Source organism: Triturus cristatus, chromosome 4_1 (genome assembly GCF_964204655.1).
Source record: "Triturus cristatus chromosome 4_1, aTriCri1.1, whole genome shotgun sequence".
Lineage (NCBI taxonomy): Eukaryota > Metazoa > Chordata > Amphibia > Caudata > Salamandridae > Triturus > Triturus cristatus.
The window spans coordinates 1,132,160,707-1,132,173,388 of NC_140585.1; the positions used below are offsets into that span (position 1 = coordinate 1,132,160,707).

At 46.0% G+C, this 12,682-nt stretch overlaps 1 protein-coding gene across 1 annotated transcript in view; it reads right to left on the reverse strand.

Moving 5' to 3' along the window:
- The window catches only part of SLC13A1 (solute carrier family 13 member 1), a 206,801-nt gene that overhangs the window by 96,324 nt on the left and 97,795 nt on the right, over nt 1-12,682 (reverse strand). The window contains exon 8 of the mRNA XM_085654191.1: nt 6,782-6,939. Coding sequence (XP_085510317.1) covers nt 6,782-6,939 — 158 coding nt within the window. The remainder of the gene's footprint in view (nt 1-6,781; nt 6,940-12,682) is intronic.

The window sequence follows — 12,682 nt, forward strand, 5'->3', positions numbered from 1 at the left end:
AAACCATTACAACGAAGACAGTGATGAAGGACTCAATTTCTTCTTCTGGAAACTAAAGGCAGTGATCATTTAATCAAGATAATATTTGTTTTTTCATTGAAATCAGAAAAGATGGTGGATGAGAAAGCATGCGGGCTGGGGAGGCAAAGCCGGACCGGTGAGGGGCCCGTGACAAACCCCTATCGGGGGGCAGGACATTGAGCAGGCAGCCGGTTAGCCTGGGAAATCGCCAGATGCTGATTGGACAGCATGGTTTAAATGGCTGTTGGAATAAAAAAATATGCTTTAGCATTGCTTTATGTAAGTTAGGATTTGCAGTGCCATTTTGTGTATAGGTGCCATTTTGTATCATGATCGAAACCAATCCTTTGCCATTTCCAAGATAGGCCTTCTCTAGGTTATGTTTTTTTGGAGCTGAGGTTTGCTACACTAATGAATACACTGTTCTTATTAGCACATACCTTTCCTTAGCTGTAAGCCTTCTCCCACTTGTCTAGTGGTGGGTACAGGCAGAGTGACCTTGAATAGTAGATAAAGTGTGCCCAGCCTCAGAATCAAAACTTACTCCTTTGTAATTTACTGTCCAGCTGCATCTCTCTGGAAAAACTCCATGGTGAGCATGCTTTCATTGGTTTGGAAGTGTACATAATGTATCATTATGCTTGCTGATGTCAGTCCCTCTGCCTACTCCTAAGCGACTGGGCAGATTGTGCTCCGCTCTGAGTGTATTTACATAAACAGATTTTGGTTTGTATTCTCTACTGTCTGACCGACTCTTCATTTTAGTGGAAGGCCCAGAGGTGGTCATTAGTGACCCGAATTGGGCCACTTCCTTCATGGCCCAATAGGCGGGGACACCCTGGGGGTGCATCAGGATTTAAAGACGTGGGGGGCCCCCACTCCAGGGCATGTGCCTTCACCGCTGGAGTACCTGAAACACAGAGTCCATGGGGATGGGCCTATCCTATGCCATGAGGACGGATCACACCTCAGCTGTTTCCAATTTATTGCAGTCCTCCCAATGGCAATTGGGACAGCAGGACTCCCACCCTAAAAAAATTCACCACACTCCTTTCCCATAGGCGCAGCCACAACTGCGGCAGCCTTGAGGCGGGTCACATCAAGCAAATAGGCCGGTGGACGTCAGGTGCCTTTCGGGGATACATTCAACACAACCTAATATGACCCTTTCTTTACCACAGGTTCCCCAGGGCAGTTGCGCAGGGTGTGGATTCTGGGACACTCTTATGTCACTAGGGAACAATGGTGGGTAGCGGCGGGGACAAATAATGAAGGAATGTGGTTGCATACAACGAAGGTTCACTGGATGGGCAGGCCAGGGATGAGGTGGGAGCACCTGCTCCCCCACATGCAGGAGGTGATCCGTCTTTGAAAAAAACGGACGCAATAGGGGTACATCTGGGGGGAATGATCATGCCGACCTGGGATGCCCGGACTTCCTTAATGGTAACTATGATATCAGAGCTGACAGCAGTTGGCAGATTAGTAAGGCCAACGGATCTAATTTGGTCTGAAATTATACCACAAGTTCTGTGGAGGGGGGCTCTGGACAACGCAGTGCTGAAACGTTCTAGGAGGAATTTGAATTGTACTATGGTATATGGGGTGAATGGATGGGGCTTTGTGAGGCAGGACCTCATTAACTTTAAAACCTAGGGTTACTACGACACTGATGGGGTGCACTTGTCGCAAGTGGGCATGGGATTGTTCCTCCGCATCAAAAGAGGGGCGCTTGAGACACTAGGTTTCAATTGATGGGTCAGGTATGAGCAGGTGGGGGAGCTGCCTTAGGTCGAGAAACCACAGGCAGCGTGGCAGCCGACAGCACAGAGGGACAGCAGACAGAGCATAAGAGCCAAAGAGGAGCCACTCAAACCTGTGCTCTCGGGTGCCTTACAGCAGGGGCACAGGAGCAGGCTAAGGGTCAGCACGGGGTCATCAGAGGGTGGACACGGCACTTGTAGCCCGGACCAGGTATGAAGGCTGCCCACAATACTCGGCAGCAAGGTGTAGCCTAGAGGCCGCAAAAGAAGTGCTAGACCTGCTGAGAAGGGGCATTGGCTCAGCGCGCTGTCAAAAGGGCTGTGCTGATAAGGATACGTATTGGACAGGAACTCTAAGTCAGGAGGTGTGAACAACTGGTTTGAAAATAGATATTGCCTGTTTTGTGTAAAAATATGTAAATAAAAACGGAGGTCTTTTTGCACCATCACCGAATTGCATTATCAGTGAGCACATGGGAAAGTGGGGGTGCATGGGTGCATGCATGGGCCGGAGAGCTCAAGGGACTTGCCCACCTGGGAGGTGTTAGCACGCGGGCTGGGGAGGCGAAGCCGGACCGGTGAGGGGCCTGTGACTAACCCCTATCGGGGGGGGGGCGGGACATTGAGCGGGCAGCCGGTTAGCCCAAGAAATCACCAGGCGCTGATTGGGAAGAGTAGTTTAAATGGCCCAATAGGCAGGGGCAGGGCTTTAAGTGGGCCGGGTCTGTCCGGGTCTGAGCACCGGCAGTTTTTTTTTGGGGCCCTCGAAACGGGTCTCTATCGGGCTCTATTTTCGTGGCTACTAAAGGTAGTCCGTCCTTTTTTTTTTTTTTTCGGACCCGTTTTCAGGGCCCAAAAAAAAACTGCCGGTGCTCAGACTCTGCCCACTGTTGCTGCACTCATGGGCGTAGGAAGTGTGGGGGACGCGGGGGATATATCCCCCCAGATTTTGGAGTGGGGGGGACACGGGGGACAAGGGTGGGGGGGACGAGGGGACAAAGGAATTTCCCCTCTCCCTTCTGTTATCGCAGGGCCATTAGCACGCGAAAGCGCTACCTAATGGCCCTGCACTTGACCTGCCTGGAGTCAGAGGCCACCCGCCCTCTGCCTTTTGTTCTGCTGCAGGAAGGCTCAGCCGTTCTGGGAAAGGCAGAGAACGGAGAAAAAATAAACGCTGTCTCTTTTCCTTCATGGCAAGGACCGTGTCCACTACTCCTGACCTGCCTCTGGCGGCTGCCCTCCTCTCTTTATTCCTCCATCTCTTTCTGTCTCTGTCTCGCTCCTGCTTACGTGCTGATTTCAAGAGGCAGCTCTTAAGGTACTCTCTCTTGCCTCTCCTTTTCTTTATTTGTTCCCCTGTGAAATTGATCCAAAAAAGGCTGAACACTTTGGCTGTAAATGTCCTCATTTTCTGACCGTTTTCGATTGAAAAAAAAAACCTCGGAATGGAGAGAAAAAATAGTTAAATACCTAAATAAAGCAATACAGAGTGGACAGCAGACAGGCCAGACTGTTATTTACACCCACACACATTAGCGCCACTTTACAGAGTTTGCCAGTTCTTTCTTTGAACAACATTGTTTTCCCAGGGTGGGTAAGTGCGCCATTCCTAAAGGGACTGCAATACCTGGTTGATGGGTAGAGTGGAAACGTTTAATATGATCGTTTCCAACTTTTTAATTATTTTAGCTTATAAAATGCGGTTCTGTGTTTGGGGATGTGGTCTTTTTTAAACCAAACTGCATACATTTTGAAAGGATATAAGCAATGGACATTGAAAGGGGTCCCTTCCTGGTCCAGTAGCCATGTCTTGAACTTTTCAGGCAAAATCACTTACTGATTTCTGAATAATGAGTTTAAAACCGTTAATGTAACCATGTTTTTTTCTGATTACAGTTCGCATGCTTTGCTTATTCATGCATTCCCTATGAGTGTTTGCTTTTTCCAGGGTGTTATTCCTTTTTTTTCAGGCAGCATTTTACTGTTGCTTAGTGCATAATTTGAATTTAGTCGCAGCACAATTGAGTTGTGCTGAAGGCAGTGCGAGTTTCTCTCAGTGGGGCAGTATGGTGTTCAGTGTGGGAGAGAATGTGGCACTCTGGCCAGAGCTGCTGAATTTGGAACTGGAGAACCATGTTCAGACCTTCATGACCAGTTCACCATACCACACTCCTGACAGAGCTTATTCTGATGCTACACCTTAGAAGGCCCGATAGACCTTAGAAGCCCAGGTGTCTTAGCACCCGCAGGTGGACCTGTCCACCACAATCCATACTGCAGTTCAATTCCAGTCTTACGGGCAGGCATATGAATAAGCACATCCTAGATCGACAGTGAATCTGTCACTGAGGTCACAAGACCCTTGAGGCCAGTCCACCTCACCCATTGGTACCTCCATTGGCCTTTTTCCAGCACTAGCAGTGCAACTTGCCAGGGGTTGGCAATGTAGGATTTGCATGCACACCAAACTTAGGGGGTGATTATAATGGCTGTGGGACCACCACGTCACCCCGTCGGTGGCGGTCCCACCGCCATTGGTGACTGCGTCACAGCCCGCCATATTACAATGGCGGGTGGTTACCTGGCGGTCGGACAGACCAACCACCACGCACCCGACGGGCTTCTTGAGCCCGCCGGTGTGGTGGAGGGGCTCGTGGTTCCTACAATGCTGGTGGTGCCTACCATGCACTGCAGCAGGGATTACGATGTCCCTTAGCCGCCAGCTTATCAATGGCGGTTCACCTGCCATGGAAATGCTGGCGAAAGGGACATTGGGGGCCCGTAGCAGGCCCCTTTACCCCTGGCCCTCAGACATGGGTCCTGGGGGGCATCTATGATGCCCCATAACATATCACTGAACCATGTGGCAGGCACCGATATATTTAACATGTTCCTTTTTTTTTTACTTTGCGGCGGATGATGCAGCCAGCAGCACCTGCTGCAATGTAAAAGATAGGCACTGCGAACACCGTAGTGGCAGTCGCATTGTAATGCCTATCGTGGGGCCTCCACTTTGAAGGCCAGCGGTCCCATTCCCCGATTCGATGGCGGTGGTACTGAAGTCCATTTGGACTGAGCTGAAAAAGGATAAGATTCATAAACTGTAATTTTACAAAAATTAATGTCACATCTAGCATGAATTGAATTTAACAAAAGAAAATTGTGTGTGTCCTCCTACTAAAATATTGACAGGAGTTAAAGTATATAATTATGGACTACAGCCATGTGACAGATAAAGGTCACAGTTAAGAAATCCTCAATTTATGTCATCTGGCCGTGTGTGAAAGAAAATGGAAAAATCTTCATGCCTATGGATAAAACTCAATGGTCCTCCATTTGAAACATTTGACCCAAAGCTGTATGTAAAGAGTTGGCTTGCAAAAGGTAGAAGGTCTGCTGAAGAAAATTGTTGTGAGAAACCCCAGCAAAACAAACACACTGAATATCTTCGAGGGTTTTGGGGAATCCTGCAATAGATTTCTAAGTAATATAAATATTCTTTACATGTTTTTTAAAGTGTTTGGTATTTTTATGGGTTATACTTAATAAATATACCTTTTTGCCTATTTTATTATCCTTTGCTGGATGCGACTTCATGATTTTCTTAAGCACACAGTGCTAGTTATTTTGATTTAGACCACGCCCCTACTCGGACAGGCCACGCCCCTTCAATACATTAACCACGCCCCTTTTAGAGCACCCCCAGTTTTTTTCCCCACTTAAAGCACTGGGCAGGGGCCCCGTGGGGGCGCACCAGGAATGAAAAGAGTGTGGGGACCTTCCATGCAGGACATGTGCCTTAGCCATGAAACCCCCCCACCCACACCTACAATGCGGGCGTTGCAGCTGCAAGCAGCGGATGGGCTGAGGCAAGGCGGGGGACAGCACAGAGGGAGAACAGACAGAGCGTAATAGCCAAAGAGGAGCCGCTCAAACCTGTGCTCTTGGGATGCCTTACGGCAGGGTCACAGGGAGCAGGCTAAGGGTCAGCACGGAGTCAGCGGAAGGCGGGAACAGCACTTGCAGCCCAGGCCAGGCAAGAGGGCTGCCCACAATACTCGGCAGCAAATGAAGCGCTGGACCTGGTGAGAAGGGGCATTGGCTCAGCGCGCTGTCATAAGGGCTGTGCTGATAAGGATAAGGATTGGACAGGAACTCCAAGTGAGGAGGCGTGAACAACTGGTTTGAAAATAGATATTGCCTGTTTTGCATGACAATATGTAAATAAAAACTGAGGCCTTTTTGCACCATCAACAAATTGCGTTATCTGTGAGCACATGGAAAAGTGGGGGTGCATGGGTGTATACATGGGCCGGGGAGCTCAAGGGACTTGCCCATGTGGGAGGGATTAGAAAATAAGACAACAGAACAGAAAGAAAAATATATCACTAAAAGTTCCGGAAATATGTGTTTAGTTAAACCTGTTATTTTGGTAATGTTCTTACTATTTTTTGCATTACATAAATGTACTGTCCTGCTTCATTTTGTTTTTGAATCGTATCTATTTTACAAAATTAATTGGGGTGTGCGAAGTTACGAATGCTTTTTCTCCAGAAGATTTGTGCCTTATTTTCAAAACTTTGAATATTTTGTAAGGATGACAAAGGTTGTAAAGTTTTGGAAGAGAATACTCTTGAGAAAATATCACACAAATGTAGTTTTTGCAGTGATGCACACCCCCACCCCCCAAAAACGGTGGAAAATTATCTTTCTAAATATGTTTCTCTGAAAAAAATGTTCCCACCAAATTTGTAGTCGGAATTTTTACACACCGGCCACGCTCTCGTGACATCGAAGTGCGAAGTCTGACAGCGCTGCAAAGCTCTGTGCCGAAGGAAACATTTCGAATACCATTTAAAACAAATAGCAGGTCATTGACTCATGATAATAAGATATTAAAAGCGCAATTCAAAACACAGATTTATTATGCAGTGACTTCATTGTCAATGTCAGAGAGAGAAACATCAAGATGGCGTTAATGTAAAGTTTGAACTTACGTATTGAATTGTTCAGCAAATATGAGGTTGGTGGATGTCCCTGTGATAGTGGTCAGGCCCCCAATGGTCGAAGAGTAGGCGATGCAAAGGCACATGGCTTTGCACATCATATGGTCCTTCCGGCTGCGATATATTCTCCCATTAGATGTAGGTGGCATCTGTGAATTAAATAAACCGTCGTAAAACAGGTGCAAATTAGAATGTGCAATCTAGGGGGCTTGATTTGAGGTTTTTAGGAAGTATCCATTTTGCGCCACAGCGGCGGCCCCTCCATTAGGACGGAGGAGCGTTGCCCCCTTGCTGCCAGTGCCACAAAGGAGAAACATAAAATGGTAATAAAATTAAGTTATTACCATTTTATTCTTACCTTACCCCAGGAGGCGGGGCCACTGCTGCTGACTGGCAGCAGGGGAGGGGGGCTCACTCTCCCAGTTCAGAGTGTGCACATCACGTTGGGTGGCTGTCTTGCGACGGTCAGCCTTACATGTGCACTTTAAACCACTCCACTTAGTTGTCTTAGACAGCTGAATGGAAAGTAGGCACAGACCCCCAATGCCACAGGAGCGCTGAGGCATCCTGCTCCAGCCAATCCTGGAGCAGCTCTTATGCTGCTTCACATTATCAGCAGAAAGAGAACAGTGTCTGGATTAGTGTGGTGACTTCATCTGATGCAGAGACCACCAGTGCAGTGGGACAGAAGCACAAGGAGGACAGGAGGAGGCGAGTGCATTTTTATTTCACTTTTTGTTATCATTTCTTTCCCACTGACAAGCGCACTGCCTTCAGCTTCAGCGTCAGAGCTCTCAGTTGTGGTTTACTGTAAACACTGTTTATAGCGAGCCATGACTGACAGCTTTGGCGTTGACCTCAAGATGGTCACTGGTTGGTTGATTGCCTCACCAACTATTTAGGGTATCATTCGCTGCTGCCAAGATATACATTATGTTGAAGTGACAAGAAGCAATTAAATATTTTGTACAATTTAAAAAAAATGGACAAACAATATTTTAAAATGATCCTGTGCTAAAACATGCATATTATGCTTGGCGAAAAGCACCTTTAGCAGCCAGTTAGTTTATATGGCTTTGCTACAGCTCTGCAGAGAATGAGTTCTTTCTGGCAATTAAGAAGCTCTACGTTGCACTAGTAAATAACTACAATTTCACACAGCTCCATGTTTGTCATCTATGGGTAAGAGCCATCCATAGAGGAGGTTTAAGTTTTGTTCAAATGTGACAGAAAAATGTGCATTCTGTCAAGCTTTAGACGTGTCCTCAAATGACCTTTCCTGGTCAAACTCCTGGAAAACCAGCTTTGCCCAGCTCACTACCCACCTTGAGGAACAGACTCTACTCTCCAAACATGAAATCAGGATTCAACCCAGGATGGCATCACGAAGGTGACCAGCTGGGTTTACAATACGCAACACCACCTTGCTACCGAGAATAAGAACCCCCAGACTCATTTAATCTCACAGAAAAATCTCATGTCATCACATTTTTTCCACGTGCGTTGGCCGTTTATGTCTCCAGTGACTACATTCCACAATATTCCACTGCTAACTTTTCAACACATGCCTTGGTCCTATCATGGACCTCATCAAATCCTTCATCCTCAACAGTTAAGCTTATCCCAGTGACACCTAGATCATTCTGGAGGTGGAAAGCTTCCTCAGAACCGGACTCATGGACCCTAGGCCCTTGCCTCTAAGCTTTGTCCATAGGTTTTAGCATGACCATCTCAAGCCCAACTCATCAAAAACTGAAATGCTCAAATGTGATGTCCAGACTGAGTGCTGTTCCACTGGCATTCTGCCCCATAAACTCAGACTCCACCAACCCCATCAATGGAAGGGAGAAGCCAGGAAGATATCATTGACTCTTACTTCTATCTTATTCCACAGGAAGATCAAAGGACCACTTCCTTCTTTTTCCCCTTGCGAATATTGCACAATGTTTTTCCACACCTTGGGTTCTCACATGTTGTGCCAGCGTTGCATTGACCTTGTTGTGCCTCGGTTGTGCAAAGAAAATAATTGTAGGACCCCTCATTCCATTCCCCTCAGACTCTACAAGGTCCAGAATGAAGATGCTTGACAACTTCTATGCCTGCAACCTGAACACTCCCACCCTTCAAGCTCTCTGATGACTAAAGGTCGCCAAACAGTGTCAATAAGGGCTCCCTGCTTCACCGACTGTGAAATCCATGGCAATGGGTCCATCTTCTTGCATACCAAAACTTTACACGTGCTGCCAAACAGCGGCTTTGAAATTCATCCAGACTGGCCCACTTGGGACCATCCCCTCATTCAGAAAGTCTTTCATAGGTAGTGCATCATTCTTGTTACTGGATGTTCAGCTTTGGTTCAATTTACCAGACAGAATAGGGGTCGTCAACAACTACCTCATGCTTAAAAAAACTGTAAAGACTTCACTGTTCCCAAATACCCAAACCTTCATTAGGCATATGTTGAAGGAGGATAGTTTGCATCTAAAAGCATGAATCAATCTACCTCACACCACTTTGTCAGCTTCATGCTTATGCGCAGCTGCAGTGTCAATATGATATATTTGGAGCGCTCTTCTAAGCCTCACACATGACACCACTCAGACTACACTTACACTTTTCACTCTACGCACCGCACACAATACCCTCTTGCTCAACCACTCAGGCGAAAGGTACTTTGTGCCATGACAGTGATATGGAGTGCTTTACAAATGCCACGGTACACTAAATTATTGTGGAAACACTTTACATGAAAGTCCCTACCTAGTCAAAGAATAAAGAAAGAATAAAGGTGTTGACCGATGACAAAATAGGTTAAAAGTAGCAAGCTAGCCCTCAGTCTTGCGAGAAAGAGAAGAAAATATGTTAGCTCAAAACCATCATCACAGTCACACATGTCAAATGCCATTTGGAAGACAGACACTTATAGCATTAGCTGCCAATGGGACCATAATCACTTTCCTGTGAGGAGACAGTGAAGTGGCCTGAAACATCTTGAAGTACTCTCAAACAAAACATCCCAATCAATCAGCCCAGGAAATGTGGCCTCCACACCTAAAGAATTATGATCCATTTCACCTCCCTGGTAGGAACCATCAACGATGGACACAAGCCCATTCATGTCTCCCAGGTGAACACTTCATTCCCCAAGGAAAACCTGAAGCAGGGGGCTCACAGAATGGCCCAATTATGTCCACCTCCTATGAGTAAGTCCCTCAGACCAGTGGAACCTCTAGACCTGGCTGGCTCCTTGTATAAGATTGCATGAGTTTGTGTCACAAGCAGACACCTGACCTAACCACTTTTTGAGTTCTTGAAGCCTAGCAGGAATTATATGCTTACAACTGCCTACTGGTTAATAGTCGCTTTAAAGGACGGGTTCTCAAACACACACACACAGACAAAACCACACATACACAGACACGCACATACATAAGAGCAAAAATTGGTAGCATGAGATCCAGCAGAAGCATTAAACTAGGTTTTAATTTGATCTATCACTTCCGCTACTTACTCATTTAGCACTCTAACTGTACTGGTCCTTCTACAGGTAGATTGATCACAGCAATACCCTTACCACAGATGCGAAGGGTACTCTGATGGATCCTTCTCCGCCGCTAGGAGGGGTGGGAATAAGGGCATCCAAAACACAATGTTAGCCACCTAATGAGGGCCTGAGGATCATTAATGGGTGACTGAGTCACAAGTTCGAGATCAGGTTCAAATACACCACTCTAAGGACCATGCTATAGAAATAAAGTATTGCAATTGGAAAACCCAACCTTCTAAAGAAGTTATGCACACCAGGTGGTCTGTTACAGCAACACAGAATAAAAGCAGCAGAACGTGATACTCGGAAAAGATTTGCTGATTCTCCCTACAATGAGTTTAAATTTAAATGGAAAATAGTCCAGTTCAATGAGAGAACATCTATTTTTTTCAAGGTTAGTCTCTTCTTCAGTGCGTAATGGTGTATTTTATTTAGTTGCAACACTGTGTAAAACACACCAGAGCAATACACTAGTGTATACAGGTAGTCACCACTTAATTGCATTTTTAACCAAAATGTTTTGTACTGCAGGGAAAAGTTAACAAAATTTTATGAAATTATCCTTTCACAGCAAAATATTGGTTTGTTGGTATCTCACATGATTTTTTTTAATCAAGTAAACTACTTACATACATAAGTTCTAGCAGAAAATTGTTTCAATCATAACATGTATCTCTTTGAGACGTTTTATGTGCTCACCAGTCTGGCCCTGGTAAGTCTCCACTTTTTCCAGATGTGTAGTGGCATGTGGTAGAAGGCAGTCATCAGCATTCTAGCCACCACAGCAACACTCCCTCAGTTGTGCAGAAATGGAGTACACTGGTGTAGATAAAAAGCTTACTAATGCACAGTAGTGGCTGCTACCGGACGTGGGTACTTACCTAAAACAGACAGACGGATGGCCACCTCTCCTCTGTCCTCTTCATCTTCAGGTCTCCATTCCTGCCCGGCAGCAGCAGCAGGAAGCACCCGGGCACACAGGCTCTCCTGAGCCAATAACAACGCTGCAATGCAGCATTGTGATTGGTCTGAGCACCATGGTTCGATGCTCAGATGGGGACAAGGATGCTTTGCATGTCCCTCACCTGGCTGTGTAATGCAGCCTGGTGGGGAAGATGCAAAGTGCGCATGACTGCTTGCTCGGGCCAAGAGGGCCAGCCAAGCAGTCATGCTCACTTAGGGAGTGCAAATCACTTCTTCCCCTGCGCTGCCCAGCCCTACCCCGCTCCGCGAGCCACTGACTTTCTTAGGAAAAATACAATGATAATAATGATACGTTATTATCATTGTATTTTTCCTTTTGCACAGTGGGGCAACGCTCCTCCGCCTTAGCAGAGCAGAAGCCATTGTTAATGCAATTGTTGCTTCTTTTCATAGTTGTGCAAGAATCTACTTTTAAAGTGATCTGATCAAGTGTATTCAGACTTTGTTCCTCATTTATTCCACATACGTTAACAACGCGTCCTGTGCAAATCTAATAGAAAGACACTCACGTACAATAGGCCAGTTTTCTGCTTATTTGGAGTGTTTCGGGGCAATATTTATAGGCACTGGAGCCATTAGTTGTGGTATTTCTGCTATCCTCCTTGCACCCACATTTTTCAAGGAAAAGGCTCCTGCATTGCCTTCTATGCGATTTAAGTACATTTCTGTCATGCTGAACAACTTCTATTTTATGGCGTTTCTGTAATATGTGGAATGCTGCACTGAACACACATACACAAAACGACTTTTGCAGATGTGTAACACGGCCGGTACATGGGGGTTCTCAACCCTTAAGGGGCACCTCTACTTAACCTGAGGCCTCTGGTCTGCTCCCCACTTTCTGCAGGGTGTCCCCATCTTTTTACATTGCTCCACTGGGCACCTGAATAGCCCCCCAAAATTTATAAGGATGTTGGAGTCTCACTATTTTGTAAGTTGAAGAACTATTGAAATACACAAATTAGCATTTGAGTATTTCAATATGTAAACCATATCATTCTTTAAAAACAGAAACAAACCAAACCAATCGGAATTTAGGGAAGACAAACATTGCCACATGGTGCTTGAAAACATGCACAAAATGTTCCAAGGTAAAACAAATATTAGTGAAAAACTATCTTTCCAAATGTCAGGCAATATCACAAGACCCAAACTACCTTCTTGGTTCCTGCCACAGAGAAAAGCCACGCCCGGCAGACATGTTAAGACTGATTAACAAGGCACTGAATACCCTGACACCGCTGTTGAAGACCACATGGCTTGACACTCTCTAGAAACACAGACCTAAAAAACACCCCAAAGCCAGTAAAGAGTACGCTGCATACCAAGGTCCTGATTAGGACTCAGGCAGAGCGGAGTTA